Source organism: Arvicanthis niloticus, chromosome 20, assembly GCF_011762505.2.
Source record: "Arvicanthis niloticus isolate mArvNil1 chromosome 20, mArvNil1.pat.X, whole genome shotgun sequence".
Classification (NCBI taxonomy): Eukaryota; Metazoa; Chordata; class Mammalia; order Rodentia; family Muridae; genus Arvicanthis; species Arvicanthis niloticus.
Genome location: NC_047677.1, coordinates 48,838,089 through 48,855,798, shown reverse-complemented (window position 1 = coordinate 48,855,798; position 17,710 = coordinate 48,838,089). Strand labels below are relative to the sequence as shown.

The 17,710-nt window shown below is 44.9% G+C and overlaps 1 protein-coding gene and 1 long non-coding RNA gene across 14 annotated transcripts in view; one reads left to right on the top strand and one right to left on the bottom strand.

Annotated features, from left to right (window-relative positions):
• LOC117724704 (testis-expressed basic protein 1-like) overlaps positions 1-17,710 on the bottom strand; it is a 39,511-nt gene that overhangs the window by 4,973 nt on the left and 16,828 nt on the right. For 6 of the 13 annotated variants that reach the window (XR_013105309.1, XR_013105311.1, XR_013105312.1 and 3 more), the window contains exons 8-22: positions 17,585-17,635; positions 14,376-14,396; positions 13,242-13,262; positions 12,803-12,823; positions 11,730-11,768; positions 9,882-9,902; positions 9,415-9,435; positions 8,887-8,907; positions 8,373-8,393; positions 5,777-5,797; positions 5,149-5,169; positions 3,596-3,629; positions 2,965-2,979; positions 2,029-2,049; positions 172-201 (exon numbers count right to left, since the gene is read on the bottom strand). Coding sequence is in view for 7 of the 13 variants with exons in the window: in XM_076916701.1 (XP_076772816.1) it covers positions 172-201; positions 2,029-2,049; positions 2,965-2,979; positions 3,596-3,629; positions 5,149-5,169; positions 5,777-5,797; positions 8,373-8,393; positions 8,887-8,907; positions 9,415-9,435; positions 9,882-9,902; positions 11,730-11,768; positions 12,803-12,823; positions 13,242-13,262; positions 14,376-14,396; positions 17,585-17,635 (379 nt within the window). In the remaining 6 variants the exon portion in view is untranslated. The remainder of the gene's footprint in view (positions 1-171; positions 202-2,028; positions 2,050-2,964; positions 2,980-3,595; positions 3,630-5,148; positions 5,170-5,776; positions 5,798-8,372; positions 8,394-8,886; positions 8,908-9,414; positions 9,436-9,881; positions 9,903-11,729; positions 11,769-12,802; positions 12,824-13,241; positions 13,263-14,375; positions 14,397-17,584; positions 17,636-17,710) is intronic. The other 7 variants (XR_013105314.1, XM_076916694.1, XM_076916695.1 and 4 more) reach the window with 6 other exon arrangements.
• Positions 7-15,448, top strand: LOC143435210 (uncharacterized). Its single transcript, XR_013105317.1, has 3 exons — positions 7-354; positions 14,164-14,294; positions 15,142-15,448. It is a non-coding gene; the product is annotated as an uncharacterized LOC143435210 (long non-coding RNA).

Here is a 17,710-nt window from a genome sequence, read left to right as displayed (position 1 = left end):
CTTAGTCAGCATTCCTTCTCCCACTGTTTGGTCTGCAGAGTGGAGGCAACGGGAACGCGTGGGGTGGGGGTAGAATCACCCATCTTGTGTGTCTGCACACAGCACAGAAATGGGCAGGGCCTGCTAATAGAGCAATAACAAAGGAACAGGAGAAAATCAAACAGAACTTACAGCTTGGCTTCATTGATGGGGGTTGACAACCTGTGAGACAAGAGATTGGGTTTAGCACTTCCTTCTCCCACTGTTTTGTCTTGTTTAGAACTCCTCCTAACCACCCTCTGGTCCTGCCTGGACTCCTGTGTGAGTCAGTAGACCTGAAGGGGCCCAGTAAGGTCATGGCTTCTGATACAGAAGGTAATCAAAGTCTTATAGTCTCTAAACCCATCCACCTGAGGACTGTTCAGGAAAGGGAGGTTGTGGGGCCCCAGAGCTGGACTTGCTGATGGAAACTGGAGTTGCTCTACTTGAGAAGAGAAAATTATTTGCTTTTTATTTTTCCTCATTCATTTTTCCTTTGTTTTATGTTTATATTTTAAAATTTATTTATTTAGCATGTGTATGTGGTAGGAATAGAGTATGTGGTGTGAGTGTGTGTGTGTATGTGTGTGTGAGTGTGTGTATGTTTGTGGTGTGTGTGGTGTATGTGTGTGTAAATGTATGTGGTGCTTGTGTATGTGTATGTGGGGGCGGGGGAGCCGACAGAAGGCAGCTATCATCCTTGCAGCCGACTTGAGCCATACACCCTGACAAGAGACTTGTTTATGACAGCCTACAACAGCTGAGCACACTCTGATAACATCTTGTTTTAGATACCCAGGATTTTCCCTTGGGTGTGTGTGACTTAAGGGTGTGACTTAAAGGTGTGATTTAGAGACAAGACTTAAGGAACGACTTAGAAGTGAGACATATAAAAGGCGAGAGGCAGACAGAAGAGAGACACTTGAGACTTGGACTTGAGACTTGGAGCAGGAACTTGGAACTGGGAACTAGAGATATGGAGAGAAGAAGAGAGACTGAAGAATAAACGGGATTGAATCACACTCTGTCTGGTCTCCATTCTTTGAGTCTGTCCTCACTCTCTCTCTTTTGCTGAACCCCGACCTGTGGGAGCAGCTTGGGGCAGTGTGGGCTCTAACACTAACAGAGTAGCTGCGACATTTTGGCATCCAAGCATGGGGCAGAGTGGTCTGTGACATGTGTGTATGTGTGTGTATATGTATGTGGTGTATGTGTGTATGTGTGTATATGTATGAGGTGTATGTGTGTATGTGTGTGTATATGTATGTGGTATGTATATGTGTGTGTATGTTTGGTGTGTGTGGTGTATGTGGTGTGTGTGGTGTATGTGGTGTGTGTGTATGTCTGTGGTGTGTGTGGTGTATGTAGTGTGTGTGTGTCTGTGGTGTGTGTGTGCACAGTGTGTGCTCACACATGACTGGAGGTCAGAGGTAGGCTTCTGGAGTTGGCTTCTCTGCTTCCTCCTTATGGTTTTAGGATTGAGTTCACCAGTTAGGCTTGTGGGACAGCATTTCTAACCTGACCCGAATTTTGGATTTTAAATTGCTGGGAAATTTTCTCCTTGTTATTTATTTTACGTAACTCAATTCTTCGATTTTTTTTCCCATAAAGTTATTTAAAAGTCAAAAACTTATGCTGATGTAAAGGCAGGTATCAAGGAGACAGCAGCTTTTAAGCTCTGAGATTTCCTACATGGTGAGGGAAATTCTTAAATATCATGGTCTCAAATGGGGCAGACAGAGCAAGGTCAGGGCATCCTCACAGTGGTGGTTATGTAAGCATCTTGTTCCTTTTTCTCTGTCAGTTTTTCCTTTTCTGTAATCAGTCTTTTGTTGATACTTATGTAAAGTTTTTTCACTCTTTCTATGACTGCACATCAATCAAATCTAGACTTTGTAGTACAGTGTTAATAACCTAGGGAGATTTTGATCAGGAATTCCCCAGTGGCCAGATAAAGCCTGTTGGAGCCTAGTGTTCAGGGGCTTAGGGATGGGATAGGTATAGACTTACATATGTCCACTGGTATTACAGCTGAAAGGCAATTAGAGAAGCTGATTACTATCTTGTTCCTTTTCAGAGAGAGGCTCTGAGACAGGGCCACTTGGAGCCAGGGACCTCCTGTTTCCATTACCTGAGCACTGGGATTACACATGTCACCGCCACACCAAGCCTACTTATACTCTGGTTCTTCCTCCTCTTCCTGCAACCCCTCCACCCGTCCCCACATGAGGGCAGAACCTTGGGTTTCACATGCTGCCACTCCTCTCCTAGCCTCATTCTTTTACATTTTTGCTTTTTATTTTCAGACCAGGTCATATTAGTTTGCCCAGGCTTGCCTTTTCCTTAATCTGTAGTCCAAGCTAGGCCATGAAGCAGGCAATACTGTAGCCCTGTGTCCTAAGTGGCTAGGCCAGCAGCCACATTTTGGTTTCCTCCTTTCTGGGAACTTTCCTGGTGATACAGATATCACTAAGGCATTTAAAAATTTTCAGAGAACTGGTGACCACTTTGTGGAATTCCAGCCAGTGGAAAAGCAGAGGGCTCAGAAGATGGGAATTTTTAGTTCCTTTGTTAGAGCACCAGGTCTGAGAGGAGCTGTGGGACTCTGAGAAGGCACAGCAGGGCAAACAATACACTGATCCTTGTGGAGATGGGCCAGCTGGAAGACAGGAATATCCTTTGTCTTTTATTCATTTCTCCCTTCTGTATACTTCCCCAATTCAGAAGTTATGGAACCACAGGGACATGTTTTCCTTTGTCTTCAGTTTCCAAGTCAGTCAAGGAACATTCTAAAGCCTGCTAATAACCTAAGGAGCTAGAGCTGTTTGAGGAATTGGAGATTTCAGCTACTGGGTCCTAACATGGTTGGAGAAATTTTGGTTAAGATCTTTTCAGCATCCTTGAGACAGTTTGGGGTCTGTCACGAAAAGAGGCAGCCAGACTTACCGGTGGATTCCTCGGCTGAAAAACAAAGGCATAAATTAGTGTGGGAATCTGGTGACCCTGCCCTCAGTGGAGGGACTGGGTGCCTACTGGAGGACACACGAGAGCACTCTTTGTCTCCTGGGGTGTGGTCTCCCTTTGTAATGTGGTCAACTGCTCCCATTCCTGGGTGGCATCTTCTCTAACCCATGTTGCCTTCAACTTCATCTCCTATCCGCCAACCCGTGCAAGCCCTGACTCGTGCATACAGCCTCCTTCCCTCCCTTGTTGTCTTAATTCTGCCCTCACTGACAAGAAGTCTCTATAATCTTTGGGAGTCTCTCTCTCTCTCCCCCCTCTCCCCCCTCTCCCCCCTCTCCCCCCTCTCCCCCCTCTCCCCCTCCCCCTCCCCTCCCCCTCCCTCTCTCTCTCTCTCTGAAAAGCTCTCATGTAGTCCAGGCTGGCACTGGTGACCTATAACCCTTGATTTTCCCCTCCTCAGCTCTCCACTACTAGGTTACAGTGTGGCAGCATGCTCATTCCTTCCTGGGGACTGGCACCAATGAGATGGTGGAAAAAGTAAATGAGATGGATGTTACATTCACAAGGCAGACGAAGTGGAGGGAAAGACCCCAGCCTGAGAGCCCTTACTTACGAACAGCATTTGAGAGACTTACGGCTGCCGCTTTCTGAAGGTGGAAGAACAAATGAAGAAATGTTAGCATGTGTGTGTGTGTGTGTGTGTGTGTGTGTGTGTGTGTGCACGAGTAGGGCTAAAGCTAAAATTCTAAACCACAGCAGGGATGACACTACAGCTATAGAGAGGTGTGGGGCTCCCAGCCTCTGTCAGCCCAGGGCATTGCTTGTACTTTTGCTGCCTGAGCAGGAGAGGGACTGTGTTGTCAGCAGACAGGCTTTGCTATCGTCTTTCCACCCAGGATGGAAGATTCTTCAAACCACTCTTGAGATTCATAACATCATGACCTATGTGCTCTGGCCATCTCCACTCCCTTCAAACCCTCTTTCCCTATTCCTGGCTACCGAGCCATCTGAAAGCTGGACTTTCCCCAATCCTTTTGTTAGGCTTGTAAATTCTTTTCATTTTAATCAGCTTGCCTTAACCTTTCTTTTTTTACCTACATCTCATATAGTTAGAAGAAACAAAATTAGCAATATGATTTTCATGTATACATTCTATTATTTCAAATTTATTTCAAAAGTATTTACACAGAGGAGGTACAGGGTGGCTGTTAGGAGACTTTGGCCACTAAGGAATTTATTTTTCCTCTCTGAGAATTTCTAAGGCTGCAGGTGTGGGATAGTTAAGAATACGGATGGAGGCAGCCGTGAGCCAGGGTTACAGGTGTGTGCCGATTTGTGTGCCAGAAGTCAATTCATGATGATTTTAATTCATCTACTGAAAGATCCTTAGGACCGGAGTTCATGGCAGGAAACAACCCGTTGTAGAGGTCACAATGGTTATGATTTTGTGGGTGTTGTCCTGCCTCCTCCAGCCTCAGTCTGTTTAAACTATACTGTCTTCCTCTTAGGGCTTATTTGGAAAGTTCTCTCTCTCCCCTTTCCTTCCCCCCCCCTTCATTTTATCTCCATTATCTCTATCGTCTTAGTCCGCTCTCTCTCTCTTGAACTGCAAAGCTCTCTTGAGACTTCTGAGAACTTCTGAATCTCTCTCTGGTTCTTAAGAAAGTTCTTCTGACTATAGAACACGTGTTAATATGTTTCAAAGCATGTATGATATTAAGCAAACATTTCCTTGCTCTTTTTCTTTCATTAAAAAGTTATTTTATGTGTATGAGTATTTTATCTGCGTGTACACATCTCTGTGTACTTGGTGTGTGCCTGGTGTCCAGAGACCCGAGGAGGGCATTGGATCCTCTGGAGTTGGAGTTGTGAGCCTCTGTGTGGGTGCTGGGCACAGAGCCTGGTCCTCTACAAGAGTGGCAACTGTTCTTAACTGCTGAGCCATCTCTGCAGCCCCTCTCTTAATGTGTAGCTCTAGAGAATTCTTAGCAAGCACAAAGCGGGAAGCATAGCAACATGTTTAAACCATCATTCTGTGGTAACAAAAACCACCAAGAGGAGGAACAGGCCAGGCATCTGAATGGTATGCAAGAGGAAGAAACACAAAAGAGAGAAAAACAAAAACCACCACCACCACCACCACCAAACAACCCATAAGGGACTTACCGGTGGATTCCATACATTGCACTGCAAATAGATACAAATGATTGTGGTTAGACAGAAAGAAGGCAAACTGTTCTCCAAAGGAGTGTGCAAAGAGCAGCCTTTTCAGGTGGCACTGACCCCAACATTAAGCACCAGTCGTCCCCATGATGCCCTATGTGCAGTCTCTGCATCAGCACCCAGCCTTCCTGTAGACTCAGCTAGGAGGGGCTGCCTTCTCATTCTTGCTTTTTGTGTAGGTACAGCAGACGAGATCTTTAGGGGTATGCCTTTCCTTGCCTTCTTCCACCCCTGTCCCATCAGCACATATGTCTCACTCTCTTAGCCAGCCCCCCTTTATATCTGTTCCAACCCCTTAACCCTTCCCCCAATCCTCGTGACCATGTTGTTTGCCTTGGAAAGCATCCCAGTGCTTGACATGTCCTTACAATCACAAGTATATGACTGCATGCTGCCTAATACTAATGTCAAGGCTGTGAAATCACCATGTTCTAAAATACAACTAGTCTTTAAGGAGGATGGTAATGACACAGGGAAAGGCCAGGCCAAGGAGCAGGATTTGTCAACAGTTGGAACCAAAGTCGCTTGTCATAGAAAGTCACTAACAATGAACCAGGGGATTTTCACTCACCAATAGGGCCAGGAGTTTGCACTGAAAAGAAATTAGAATTGACGTTAGTATGAACGTTTTTGCTGAAGAGTTTTTTGTGCATATTATTTTAGTGGGGAGGCAGAGCAGGGGTACAGTGATAGTGCTGAGATTGTGGAGAACTAGGCCAGTCTGCAAATTGCAAACTGTTAACAAAAGGCATAGGCAGCACTAACTGTGGGGCTCTTGTGGGCATAGGGACACCAGAGAAAGACAGAACTATGCTTTTCCTTCTGCCAGTACCAGGGAAAGCGACTGCCTATATGAGGGACTGGGCTTGAGTCAGACTCTTCTCACTGGCTACTATGTCCCAGGGGCATATAGGTGTAGGAGGGCCCTGTTTGTCTCTCTCCCAGCTTCTAGCTGTTTGGAGGCTAATGGTTGGGTCTGCTGTCTGGATTTGATTAGCGTCAGAGCCTGAGCAATGGGTCAGTGGAGCCTTCTGCTTTTAATGGAGAATTGGCTTTCAGTTGATGGTGCTGAGGCAGTCTGAACACTGGAAATCTATTGCCTCGTTCTCAGCATTGCTTATGTAGGAATGAGCTTTGGTGGGCACCGTACACCCAGAATGGAGAACCATGGACACCTGCTCAGAAGCTGTGGCCGTGCTCATTGTGGGGTTTCTGGAGCTTTATATATTCAGAGCTTCTGAGGGATCTGTGGGGGGATTTTCCAGGATGGTGAAGCTTCCGTTTTGTTGTCTGGACCATGAATGAGAATGTTCTGTGGTGGCTTTTGAGCTTTGCAGAGACCACAGTGAGGCTGCTGCTGTTCTGCTGGCTGGAGCCTTCTCCTGCTGAGGACCAACTGAGTGGGCTGTATCAGGTGGCACCAGATGGCTACCATAACACTGTGAATGCAGAGTCAGGTCAAGACCCCTCAGTGGTTCTGCAGCCCCTCTCTTCCCACTGTCTCATGCCATGGTGCTTATGATCGAAAACATAAGCAGCTGACCCATCTCAACATGGCTCTCCAGATCTAGATACCCTGGGCTATGAGCACTTAGACAAGCTAGAATTTGAAGCATTTCGCAACATAATTTAGCAGTCTCTCTCTCTCTCTTTCTCTCTCTCTCTCTCTCTCTCTCTCTCTCTCTCTCTCTTTCTCTCTCTCTCTCTCTCTGTATGTATGTATGTGAGCATGTATGTGTGCATGTATGTGTGGCTTACAGGTTCAGAGTTTCAGTCCATGATCATCATGGTGAGAAGCATGGCAGCATCCAGTCAGGTGTGGCACTGGAGGAGTTGAGAGTTCTACATCTTGTTCCGATGGCAAACAGCAGAAAATTGTCTTCCAGGCAGCTAGGAGGAGGGTCTCAAAGTTCATCCCCACAGTGACACTTCCTCCAGCACGACCACATACCTCCTAATAGTGCTATTCTCTGGGCCATGCATATTCAAAGCGCTACAGCATGTGTGTGTGTGAGTGTGTCCTTGTTCTTGTGGAGAGCTTTAGGATATCTGCTAAGTTAATGCCTTAATGCCAGCCACATGACCTCGGGTACATGATCTTCTGTTTCCACCATTTTCCTCTGTGTCTATCCTTGTACCACCGTGTGTGCCCATTCTGTTCTTCCCATTCTCATCTGTGTCTGGTCTCCTGCCTTCTCCTGCCCGACATCTTGCTCATTCTTCTTCCCATTTCTCTTCTGTTTGTCCAACTTTTCTTTTCTTTCTCTCTTTAGCTACCATCTTCCTTCTCTTTACTTGTGCTTGCTTTTAAACCTTTTCTTCTGTCAGGCCTGTTCTCCCTCCAATTCCGCAAGTTCTGTAACCTGCTTGTGACTTGCAGTAATGGTAGCAGAAGGACTAAGAGTCCTTCTTTATTCAGGTCAGCTGTGAGGTCTACGTCCCCTTCATTACAGTCAGCATTTCCAGGCCCAGGAAAGAATATAAATGGCAGAGACATTACAGAGTTGGCCAGCGATGGTGGGATCGGTTAACCGTCTGAATATAGAGGAGCCTCAAGTCATATTTCCTTAGTTGTGAAATTCAAAACAAATCTCAATTTTTGTTAGTAAGACTATAAAACAGTGTGGGAAAAACAAGTTTATGTGTGACTAGAACTCAGTTTATAAAGCTATAAGATGAACAACTTTATCTTGGCACTCAGACATTCCTTATAGTGTTTTCTGTAGAAAAATGTAAATCAGGGAAGTCACAGTTGTCATGGAAGTTGGTGACAGCAGAAGCCAAAAGTCATCTGAGAACTTAGAGATCAAAAGAATCGATGTTTTTGCCATTTACAGGATGAACAAAATGCGTGGATGGCATGTGGATTACGGGGCTCTACTGAAAGTCTTTGTGTACTGACTCCCTAGTGCTGGATCAGGACCAGTGGGTTGGGAAGGGGCAGCCCATAGGCTGATTTTTTTCACCTTGGGTTCCACTGTCATAGTTAATATTCCTTTAGTGTTGAGCCTGGTTTACTGCCATCCCAGGGAGTTCTGGGAAAGGATGATCAAGCAGTGGGAATGCTCTGCCTTTGGGTCCGTGGTATGAATGATTGGCATGAAAACGGATGACTACCCTAAGTCTTTTGAGGGTTAAGAGGTGCAACCGAGACGCAGGTAACTTACGGAAGGTTTTTTGAGACAGTTCTGGAAAGAAAAAGAACAGCAGTTAGCAGGTGTCCTGGGCTCTGGCTGCCCTCATCTATGTGCCTCCTTAGCTGGGTCTGAACTTTGAGCCTGAGGGAGGCTGCAGCAAGCTGGTTTCTTTGCTATGAGTGCTGGAACAAGCTCAGGCAGGGAAAAGCCCTTTGCCCAACAGTCCCCTGGGCCATGGTTTACATTAAACCCTTGCAAAGGACTAGACAACTCTCCTTGCTGGAACTCTCTTCCCCTCCCACTGTCCTCTTTCATGCTCTTGTGTGACATGATGTTGGTGAGCCCCTTGTTGGTTCTATGAGGGTTCCACCTCTGCTTTGTCAGTGAAATGTGTTTTCACAACCCAGAGGTGACCCACTGACATGCCAGGTGGAGGAGGATCAAAAAGGCCAAGAAAATGACACAATGAGACTTTCGAGACTCCATCATGGAGAGCAGGAGAAATAGCATGAGCTCTATAGCACAGAAGGGACCATAAACTTACCGATAGGTCCTGTAGATCCAGCTAGAGAGATGGGGAGAGATAGAGATCATTATGCTTAATCGTGTTACGGTAATACCTAACAACTGAATACCCATCTCTCAACATTCATTATATATCAATATTGTGTATGAAAATGCTGGGAAGACCCAGGGTGGCTTGTATTGCCAGCCAATTGCACAACCCTGGGAACCTGTAAGATTGGAGGCTTCTTCTCATCCTGTGATGAATTGCCTTAGGGAATAGAGAAAGACAATGTGGAATCTGTAATGCAGATATTTCTCTTCTTGCATTTCCTTAGAGACTTATGGTTTGAGAAACACACCTTTCTTTTCTGGAAAGTGATTATACTGCCCTCTAGTGTTTTTTTTTTAATTAAGTTAGCCTGTGGGATTTAAGGTCACCGAATGTCATGCATGGCTTCTTTGGAAACTGTAATGGGAAACACAGCCCCAAGAAATGTGGAATATATCCACTCCCACCTCTGCAGGTTCGCTATGCACAGGGCTAGAGTGGAGGATGGACACTCACGGATAGGCGCCGAGAACTGCACTGTAATGGGAACAAGAGAGCATCAATGTGGTTGACAGTTGCATAATCTGTATGCCATCAATATTTCCCAAAGATATCACAAAGCAACTCAACGGGGAGCAGGGTGGGGATAATACAAAGATGGCAGCTATCTCCAAGATAGCAAAGACTTCCCATCAGAACAAGTTACTGAGGACCCGTCTTAACAGAGAAATAAGTAAATAAAAATATAAAATGACAATAAAATAAAACTGTAACAACTCTTTAACTTTCCCATTTCTTAGACTCAGTGATATTTCATGATACTTTGTTTTAGGTCTTGGCTATCAGGAGGTACCCTAAACCTTAAATATAATCATGAAACATACATGGAAAATCCTTCTGGAATGGAAGTTGGGGCCAGCGGGGTACAGAGAGGGTAGGGTCTCAGATCTCGTAGAAGGACCAAGAGGTAAAAAAGAACTCACTTATAGGTCCAATGGTTCCGGCTAAAATATTGGAAAAACAAACCAAAATCAGTTAGTTCAGCAGAAGAAAACCATTTACATCAAAATTCTCTCTGGGAAATTCCGAAACCAAAGCCAACAGTACCATTTTCACTCCGATGGGCAGCATGAGCTGGGGCAGCCCCCGCCCAGGGAGAGTGAGTGTACTGTCAACATACCCATCACCTTCCTGTTAGCTGGCCATCTCGAACTGTTTAGCTAGAGCCTATGGCCTCATCTTCTGAAGGAGACATTGGAATTCCTATCTTTGTGATGAATTAGGTCCTAGTTCACCAGAGTAACCTGGCTTGTCATAGTGGGATGAGACAGACTGAAGCTATTCTAGGCAGGGGTTGAGGGTGAAGAAATCAGGAGCCGAGACTCCTGTGCTTGGCAAAATAGCGTTATCCTTGTGCAGGGTATGACTCATGAACCCTGACTCTGACATTCTTTTTCCTCCTGCCTTCAGGATTAGCCTATTCTAGGTGAGTACAGCCTCAGAAGTCTGGGCAGACACTTTAACAAATCTACTAAGCCCCAAGGAGTTTCACTTTTCTTGTCCTTAGTTGCACACTGTTGTGAGGAGACTCCACAGGGATGGAGAAGCTGATTCAACTGGGGCCAACCGTGTTCCAGTTTTTATTTCCTTTCTAAGTGCAGAAGATTCAGATCCTATAGCATATTGAACTCAAGTTTTAATGTATGTGTAAATCTCCCAGTGACCTTGACAAACATGGGGTCTGATCAGTAGACCAGGGGTAGTCACCAGGCTGAGGTCCGGTATCTCCAACAGAATCTAAGGTGATCCCCCGGGGGCTGCAGGGGATCTCCCTGCTTTGCATCATGCAGGCTCCTGACAGATGATTGTTATAATGCCATCTGCAATAGTCTCTAGGTCCCTCTTCTAGACCTGTGCTCACATGCACACACCACACCACATCACACCGCACCATGCTCTTCACTCCTCCCACAAACCATCACTGACAGTGTGGGACCCTTCGTCTGCAGGCTGGGACTCTCAGTATGCCATGGAGCCCTCCCTCCATTGCTGAGAATGACACCATGTTAGTCTTCTCCCTCGAGTGTCATTGGAGCTTCAAGAAGAGCAACAATTCTACTTTTCCCTAGACTGTCTGTCCCTAACACATCTATCTCCCTTTGCAGTTGGTACTGCAGGTTTGGGAGGGATTCTCTAATCCTGTCTCACAGGGGCGCCCAGTGTGTCAAGAGCAGGGAGGAAGAAGGAAAAGAATGGGCAGTGTTTACAGTGTTATAACAGAATGTCATAACTGTTGTATACAGTCAGGCAAAGCCACTGAGGATCAGAATGCAGAGAGGAACTTAAGATTTCTCCAGCATTGCCAGCTAAAATAAAACCTCAAAACCTTAAGTTTGGAAGGAGCACGACTCAGGGACATTTGTTTTGGGGGCATTTCAGGCCAAGCATTCACCGAGTCCTCCATGTGGGAGGTTTTTGGGAAGTCAGTGCATTTCCTTTGGTTGTTTAAAAGACTGAGGCCACCCTCTAAAGTTATTGACCTAGACTGTTTTATATGAAGTGCTTCACCTGGCTCCAGAATTTTCCTCATGCTTTTAAATGAATGAACTTGGACTTTTGTTAGCAGAATCTTCACTGGGATGAATAAAGCAGTGGAGCAGTTACATAAAGGGTCTTGAAAAGAGGGTAATTCCCACACTAGGAGGGACAGGAATAGTCAGACAGCTTCTTCTGTCTGAGTGTGTCTCCTTACCACCACCCTTCATAAGCTCCCCCAGAGCAGGCGTTGCATAGCAGACCCAAGAGTAGAGTTATAGATTGAGGAAACGTACTCAGGGGATCAGAGAAGGACTTGATGCTTCTTGTCCTACCTGTAATAGAAATCAAGAACATTCCTGAAAACCACAACTGGTCGACATACAGAAATCAACTGCATTTTAGGTGCTCACCCCCAATTAATACATCTACAATCCAACCCCTACACGTGAGGCTCAGGAAACATCTCCAAAAGGGGGCAGAAAGACTGTCAGGGCTGGAGGATCAAGATGGCTAGCTGCTGATAAACAGTTTCTTTAAAAGAGAGGACATGGTGGGGACAGGTGGCTCTGGAAAGAAGCAGGCAGTAGTGAATACATCAAGATAAACTATAGAAAATTCTCTAAAAGTTCATAAAAATATTACAAAAAGAAAGAACTGTGAGCTACAGTTTAGACCATAAAGGGCTGGTGATTCTGTTCCCTGCTCCCAGATCTATGATTCAAAGTCTTGAGGTTATAGACCCAAGTGTAACCTCCTCTGTCTTCAAGCTTTCCTAATTCTTTCCCCTCCCGCTGTTTGAAAACTTTAATGCTGATTTGTTGTGATTACTTAGGTAACTGGTGTAAGCTCTCAGGAGAGACCCTGCCTATGTTCACACAAGTAAGGAGCGGGATGCAGCTCCAGGCAGCCTGACAACAGTCTTCTATATATCAAAAAGATGTCAGTCAGCAAGCAGGCATGAGTTAAAAGTCTGCGAGCAGGCCTTATCTCATGAATCTCAGTTTGCTGAGAAATTCCCGGGGAGGGGGCGGGGGAGGATGTTGTAGGTAGATAGGGTGTGGTAAGAGGAAGACTCACTTATGTTAGTTTAAGGAGAAGGGTCTAAAGGAAGGAGAATGTAAGGATGCAGAGGGGAACCGACTGTTGAGGAGCTGAGGAACGTGTGGTCAAAGGCACGATTTTGGTTAGCCAGAAGGGTGTGTCACTGTACTAGAAATGTACTGAAGGTCTGAGGCAGCTCTCCAGAATCGTGAGCTACAAACTCTTGTCACCTGGCTTACAGGAAAGCAGGTAAGAAAGGGAGCAGCCCTCTGTCAAGTATGGGAGCTCAATACCATAACATTGTGAAAACAGAAGAAAAACTCACTTGGTGTTCCTTGGAAAATAGCTGAAGAAGAGTAAAAAAAAAAAAAAAAAAAAAAAAAAAAAAAAAAAAAAAAACCAAAAACAAGTTAGTGTGCATAGTGCAGTTCACACAATGCACCCACACCCCGAGTCTATCAGGAGCTACTCCCAGGATACACTAGGCCTTCCACTGCCCAGTAGGCACAGCACCATCTCTCTACCTGGTCAGGACTAAGTTCTCAAGAACATAGGCTTGAGACCCCTTTCCTGAGGGTTCTGCAGTTAGGGGAATGCTTATTGCCACAGTGTCTTGCCACTACCCTGCTGTGATAGCTGGGCTGCCCTGTCATTTGGTGATCATAGAACAGGAGGAGAAGTGATTGCTGAGTCCTTATAGTATTGTATGTTAGCTATAGTCAATAACATATATCTTATAAGATTGTGAAAGTAGAAAAACTCACTTTGTGGTTCTTGGCATACAGCTGAAGAACAGTACAAAAAAGAAAAAAATTCAAGTTAGTGTAGTTAGTGTGATGGCTTGTATATGATTGGCCAGGGAGGGGCACTATTAGGAGGTGTGGCCTTGTTGGAGTAGGTGTGTCACTGTGGGTGTGGGCTTTAAGACCCTAATCCTAATCTCTGGAAGCCAGTATTCCTATAGCAGCCTTCAGATGAAGATGTAGAACTCTCAGCTCCTCCTGCACCATGCCTGCCTGGACATTGCCATGCTCCCCACTTGATGGTAATGGACCGAACCTCTGAACCTGTAAGCCATCCCAAGTTAACTGTTGCACTTATAAGTGTTGTCTCAGTCACAGTGTCTGTTCACAGCAGTAAAATCCTAAGACAGTGGTTCACACACTGCATCTGCATCCCCAGTCTTCTCAGGAGCTTCTCCCAGAGGTCTTCTATCCTCCCGAAGGCACAGCACCACCTCTTTACCTGGTCCCTTTGTGACCCAGCCTCTCCTGCTCTCACCCCTCCACCATCAACAGCTACTGATCTTGGTGACTGCCATCTTAAAGTGCTTACTCATCATTAGGCTCAAAAGCTGTGTATTCCCATGTGAGTGCGCACATGTGTGCATGCACACGTGCACACTCAACACACAAACGAGAAGTATAAACAAGAAGTCCAGAGAGAATCAATTCCCAAACAATGCCAGTTGCAGCACGCAGAGAGCTGGGGCACTAGATGTCTGTTCCATTGCTGCCAGCCTGACTTGGAGGGATCTTCAGGAGAGTGCTGTCAGTCAGTCACACAGAGCTTTTCACTCCCTCATACTCACATGACACTAGTTCTCTCATGCTGCACCCCCTGTTCTCATTGAATTCCCTCATCTCCTGTTCTCTTCCTTATTTTTTTTCTGTCCTTGTTACACAGATTTGGAATTCTATGTGTTTCCTGACATGCCATTTGACTAAGACGTAGATAAGAACAAAGAGTATTGAGGTGTCTGGGTATAGCGAAGCAAGAAATGTGGAACTTGAGTTTCTGGAAAGCGTCTGGAAGAGGTGAGACAATTCAGGGATGTGGCCTTATGACCACCAAGGGGCTGACCATTGGCAGAGCAGAAGGAAAGTGCAGCAACTTACCAGGATTGGATCTGCACAGTCCTGAAAGTAAAAAAACAAAAACAAAACCAGAGTGAGTATCTCACTAACTGACAGAGCTTAGACTCGGTGAATGTCGCCTTGAAGCAAGGCTGTATGAAAGCATCACACCCTGTTTTCTGTTGGTGGTTATGGGCAGTGTGGTGAGTTGGTATCTTTGGACCACCCTCCAGGTATAGCCCTAGGCACTTGTGTGTTTCCTGAGGAACACAGGCAGTATTGAGAAGGACTAGAATCCACAGAGTAAAGATCAGACATTTTGAAAAAGAACACAACAAAACTAACAAATATAGAGAATAATGCCCTTTATCCAAAGATCAGTTACACAGATGATCAGAGAGAATGAACTCAACCACAGAGATGATTAAGCCTGGGGAAGTTATGCAGGGATTACCTATTTTTCACTGTGAGTCCAGTCTTACCTCAACTTGAAACAAGCTAGAGTTATCTAAAGGATGGTAACCAAAACTGAGAAAATGTCCCCATAAGATCTGGCTGTAGGGCATTTTCTGAATTAGTGATCAATGAAGGGGGGAGGGTCCAATCCATTGTGGGTGGTGCCATTCCTGGGCTGGTGGTATTGGGTTTTATAAGCAAGCAGGCTGAGCAAGCCAGGAGGAGCAAGCCAGTAAGCAGCATTCCCCCATGGCCTCAGTGTCAGCTCCTGCCTCCAAGTTCCTGCCCTGACTTCCTTCGGTGATGAACAGTAATGTGGAAATGTAAGCCAAATAAACCCTTTCCTTCCCAGGTTGACTTTTATACTGGCTGGTTTTGTATGTCAACTTGACACAAGCTGCAGTTATTACAGAGGAAGGAGCCTCCCTTGAGGAAATGCCTGCATGAGATCCAGCTGTAAGACATTTTCATAATTAGAGACCAGGGTTGGGAGGGCTCATTGTGGTTGGTGCCGTCCCTGGGCTGATAGTCCTGGGTTCTATAAGAAAGCAAGCTGAGCAAGCCAGGGGAAGCAATCCAGTAAGTAACATCCCTCCATGGCCTCTGCATCAGCTCCTGCTTCCCGACCAGGTTGAGTTCCAGTTCTGACTTCCTTTGATGAACAGCAATGTGGAAGTGTAAGCTGAATAAACCCTTTCCTCTTCAACTTGCTTCTTGGTCATGATTTGTGCAGGAATAGAAGCCTGAGTAAAACAATTTGGATCTTGGGGTTTCATCATAACAACAATAACTGTAACCAAGAAATTTACCAAAATTTCCTTTTTCCCCCCTTTGTGTGTGTGTGTGTGTGTGTGTGTGTGTGTGTGTGTGTGTGTGTGTTTGTGTAGCCCCCTGAAGGTTTCTGTGCCCTAAGCACTGGGACCTGTGATGCTGTTAATGGAAGAGGGGGTCTGTGCTCAGATGGAGGTCAGGCTGTCCTTGGGATTGTCTGAATTTTGTTGACAGAAGTAAACCTTTAAGGGGATTCTTTTGGGCTGTCTGTCCTAAGACTGTTTAACTCCTAGTAAACCCTCCATGTTGGCACTGACTTGTACCCTCCTGCACAAGCCTGGCTTTATTCCTGCTGCACTCAACGGTCTGGAAACAGGTCTGTGGTTGTGCACTTTGTTCATAACAGCTCTTTGAGTCTTTGTATAAGAGGCAGGTACACAAACAACCAAACCAAACCAAACCAAACCAAACCAAACCAAAACAAAACAAAACAAAACAAAATCTCACTATTTTCCAGTGTGATCTAGCTGTGTGCTGAAGTAAAATAATTTTCTGTCCTTCATTCAATGAAACTCACAAGACTGAGTGCAAAGTCTAATACTTTCAGACACAGAAACTTTGGAAGACAGCCACTCACATGTGAGATGTAGAGGCCATTGAGTTTGAGAAAGAAGAAAGACTATGGCAGACATTTCGACACAGAGGTAGTTCTGTGCGTTTTTATTTTTTGGATTTAATATTATTAATAGAGGAATTGTCCACAGCCATTGGAGAGGGGAGAAAGCCTTTTGGGATATGGCCAATTAAAGGTTAGTGTCTAGTAGAAAATTCTGATTATCTCCATTTTTATAAATAACTAGAGAGAACGTGTTATACAAATTTAAGGAGAACAAAACAAATCCAGCCAAACAGCAAAGCCAAACATGACACAGAAAAGGGAGGCCACAGGCCAGTAACAGATCCAACAGAGCAGTTGGCTTCGGAATAAGAAGAGAAATGAGACCTTTTTGTTATTTCCAAAATAACCCCCAGAAGCAAACTTAAAAATCATTTGGAGCAAGGTTTTTATGTAGGAATGTAACCTTTAAAATGACAAGATGCGGGGCTGGTGAGATGGCTCAGTGGTTAAGAGCACTGACTGCTCTTCCAGAGGTCATGAGTTCAAATCCCAGCAACCACATGGTGGCTCACAACCATCCATAATGAGATCTGATGCCCTCATATGGGTGTCTGAAGACAGCTACAGTGTACTTACACAAAATAAATAAATAATAAAATTCTAAAAAAAAAAATGACAAGATGCAACCTAAGACAGTAGATTTGCACTACCAAGGAAACCACAGACTTTAAAGGACTGACTGTTCCAGGGGTTGTGTGCTGGAGGAGTTGGAGGGAAGCCAGCCAAGAGACAACATAGGAGAACTGGGGGAGATACTGAGAATGCATCAGTAAGGAAAATCTTAGAAAAATATTATATATTTATAAGTTGTGATTTTTAGTCCTCATCTGTATATTTCAATATTGCAGTTTTGAGGAAGATGAAAGAGACAACACTTCAGTAAAAATCATAAAGAATGGTGTATTGCATTTAGTGAGAGTGTATACATGCTGCAAGTAGACATTAAAGACTATGACCCACTTATAAGTCTTTGAGAAGGGACAGGGCAAAGGGTCTGTAATGGGGACAGAACAAAGAATTTCATCATTATCTACACTTGAGAAATAGGACAAAGTATTGGCACAATCAGGGTGTTTACACACAACGAGGGTGGATTCATACAGGAAGGTCTATACACACACTGATGTTGTATTTATACATTGCGAGTGTGTACATACACTGAAGTTGTGTTTGCACATCGAGAGTGTGCACTCAATGCATGTATGTACAACCAGTGTGCTAATTATTTTGTACACTATTTTAAAAAACACTTAAAAAGAAGAAAAAAAACCAAACAAGTATTTGAAACATTAAGACTTGGAAAGCAGAAAATGGCACAACTAAAAGCAAGCCATGGAACACTCACCCAGGGAGTGGTGACTGACTGACTTTCCTCCTACAGAAACACCAGTTGGCCCTAAAACACATAAACAGAAAATCAAGAGGCCAGTTCTTAGAATTTGGGCTCCCAATCTTTGCCTGCCAGGTTCTG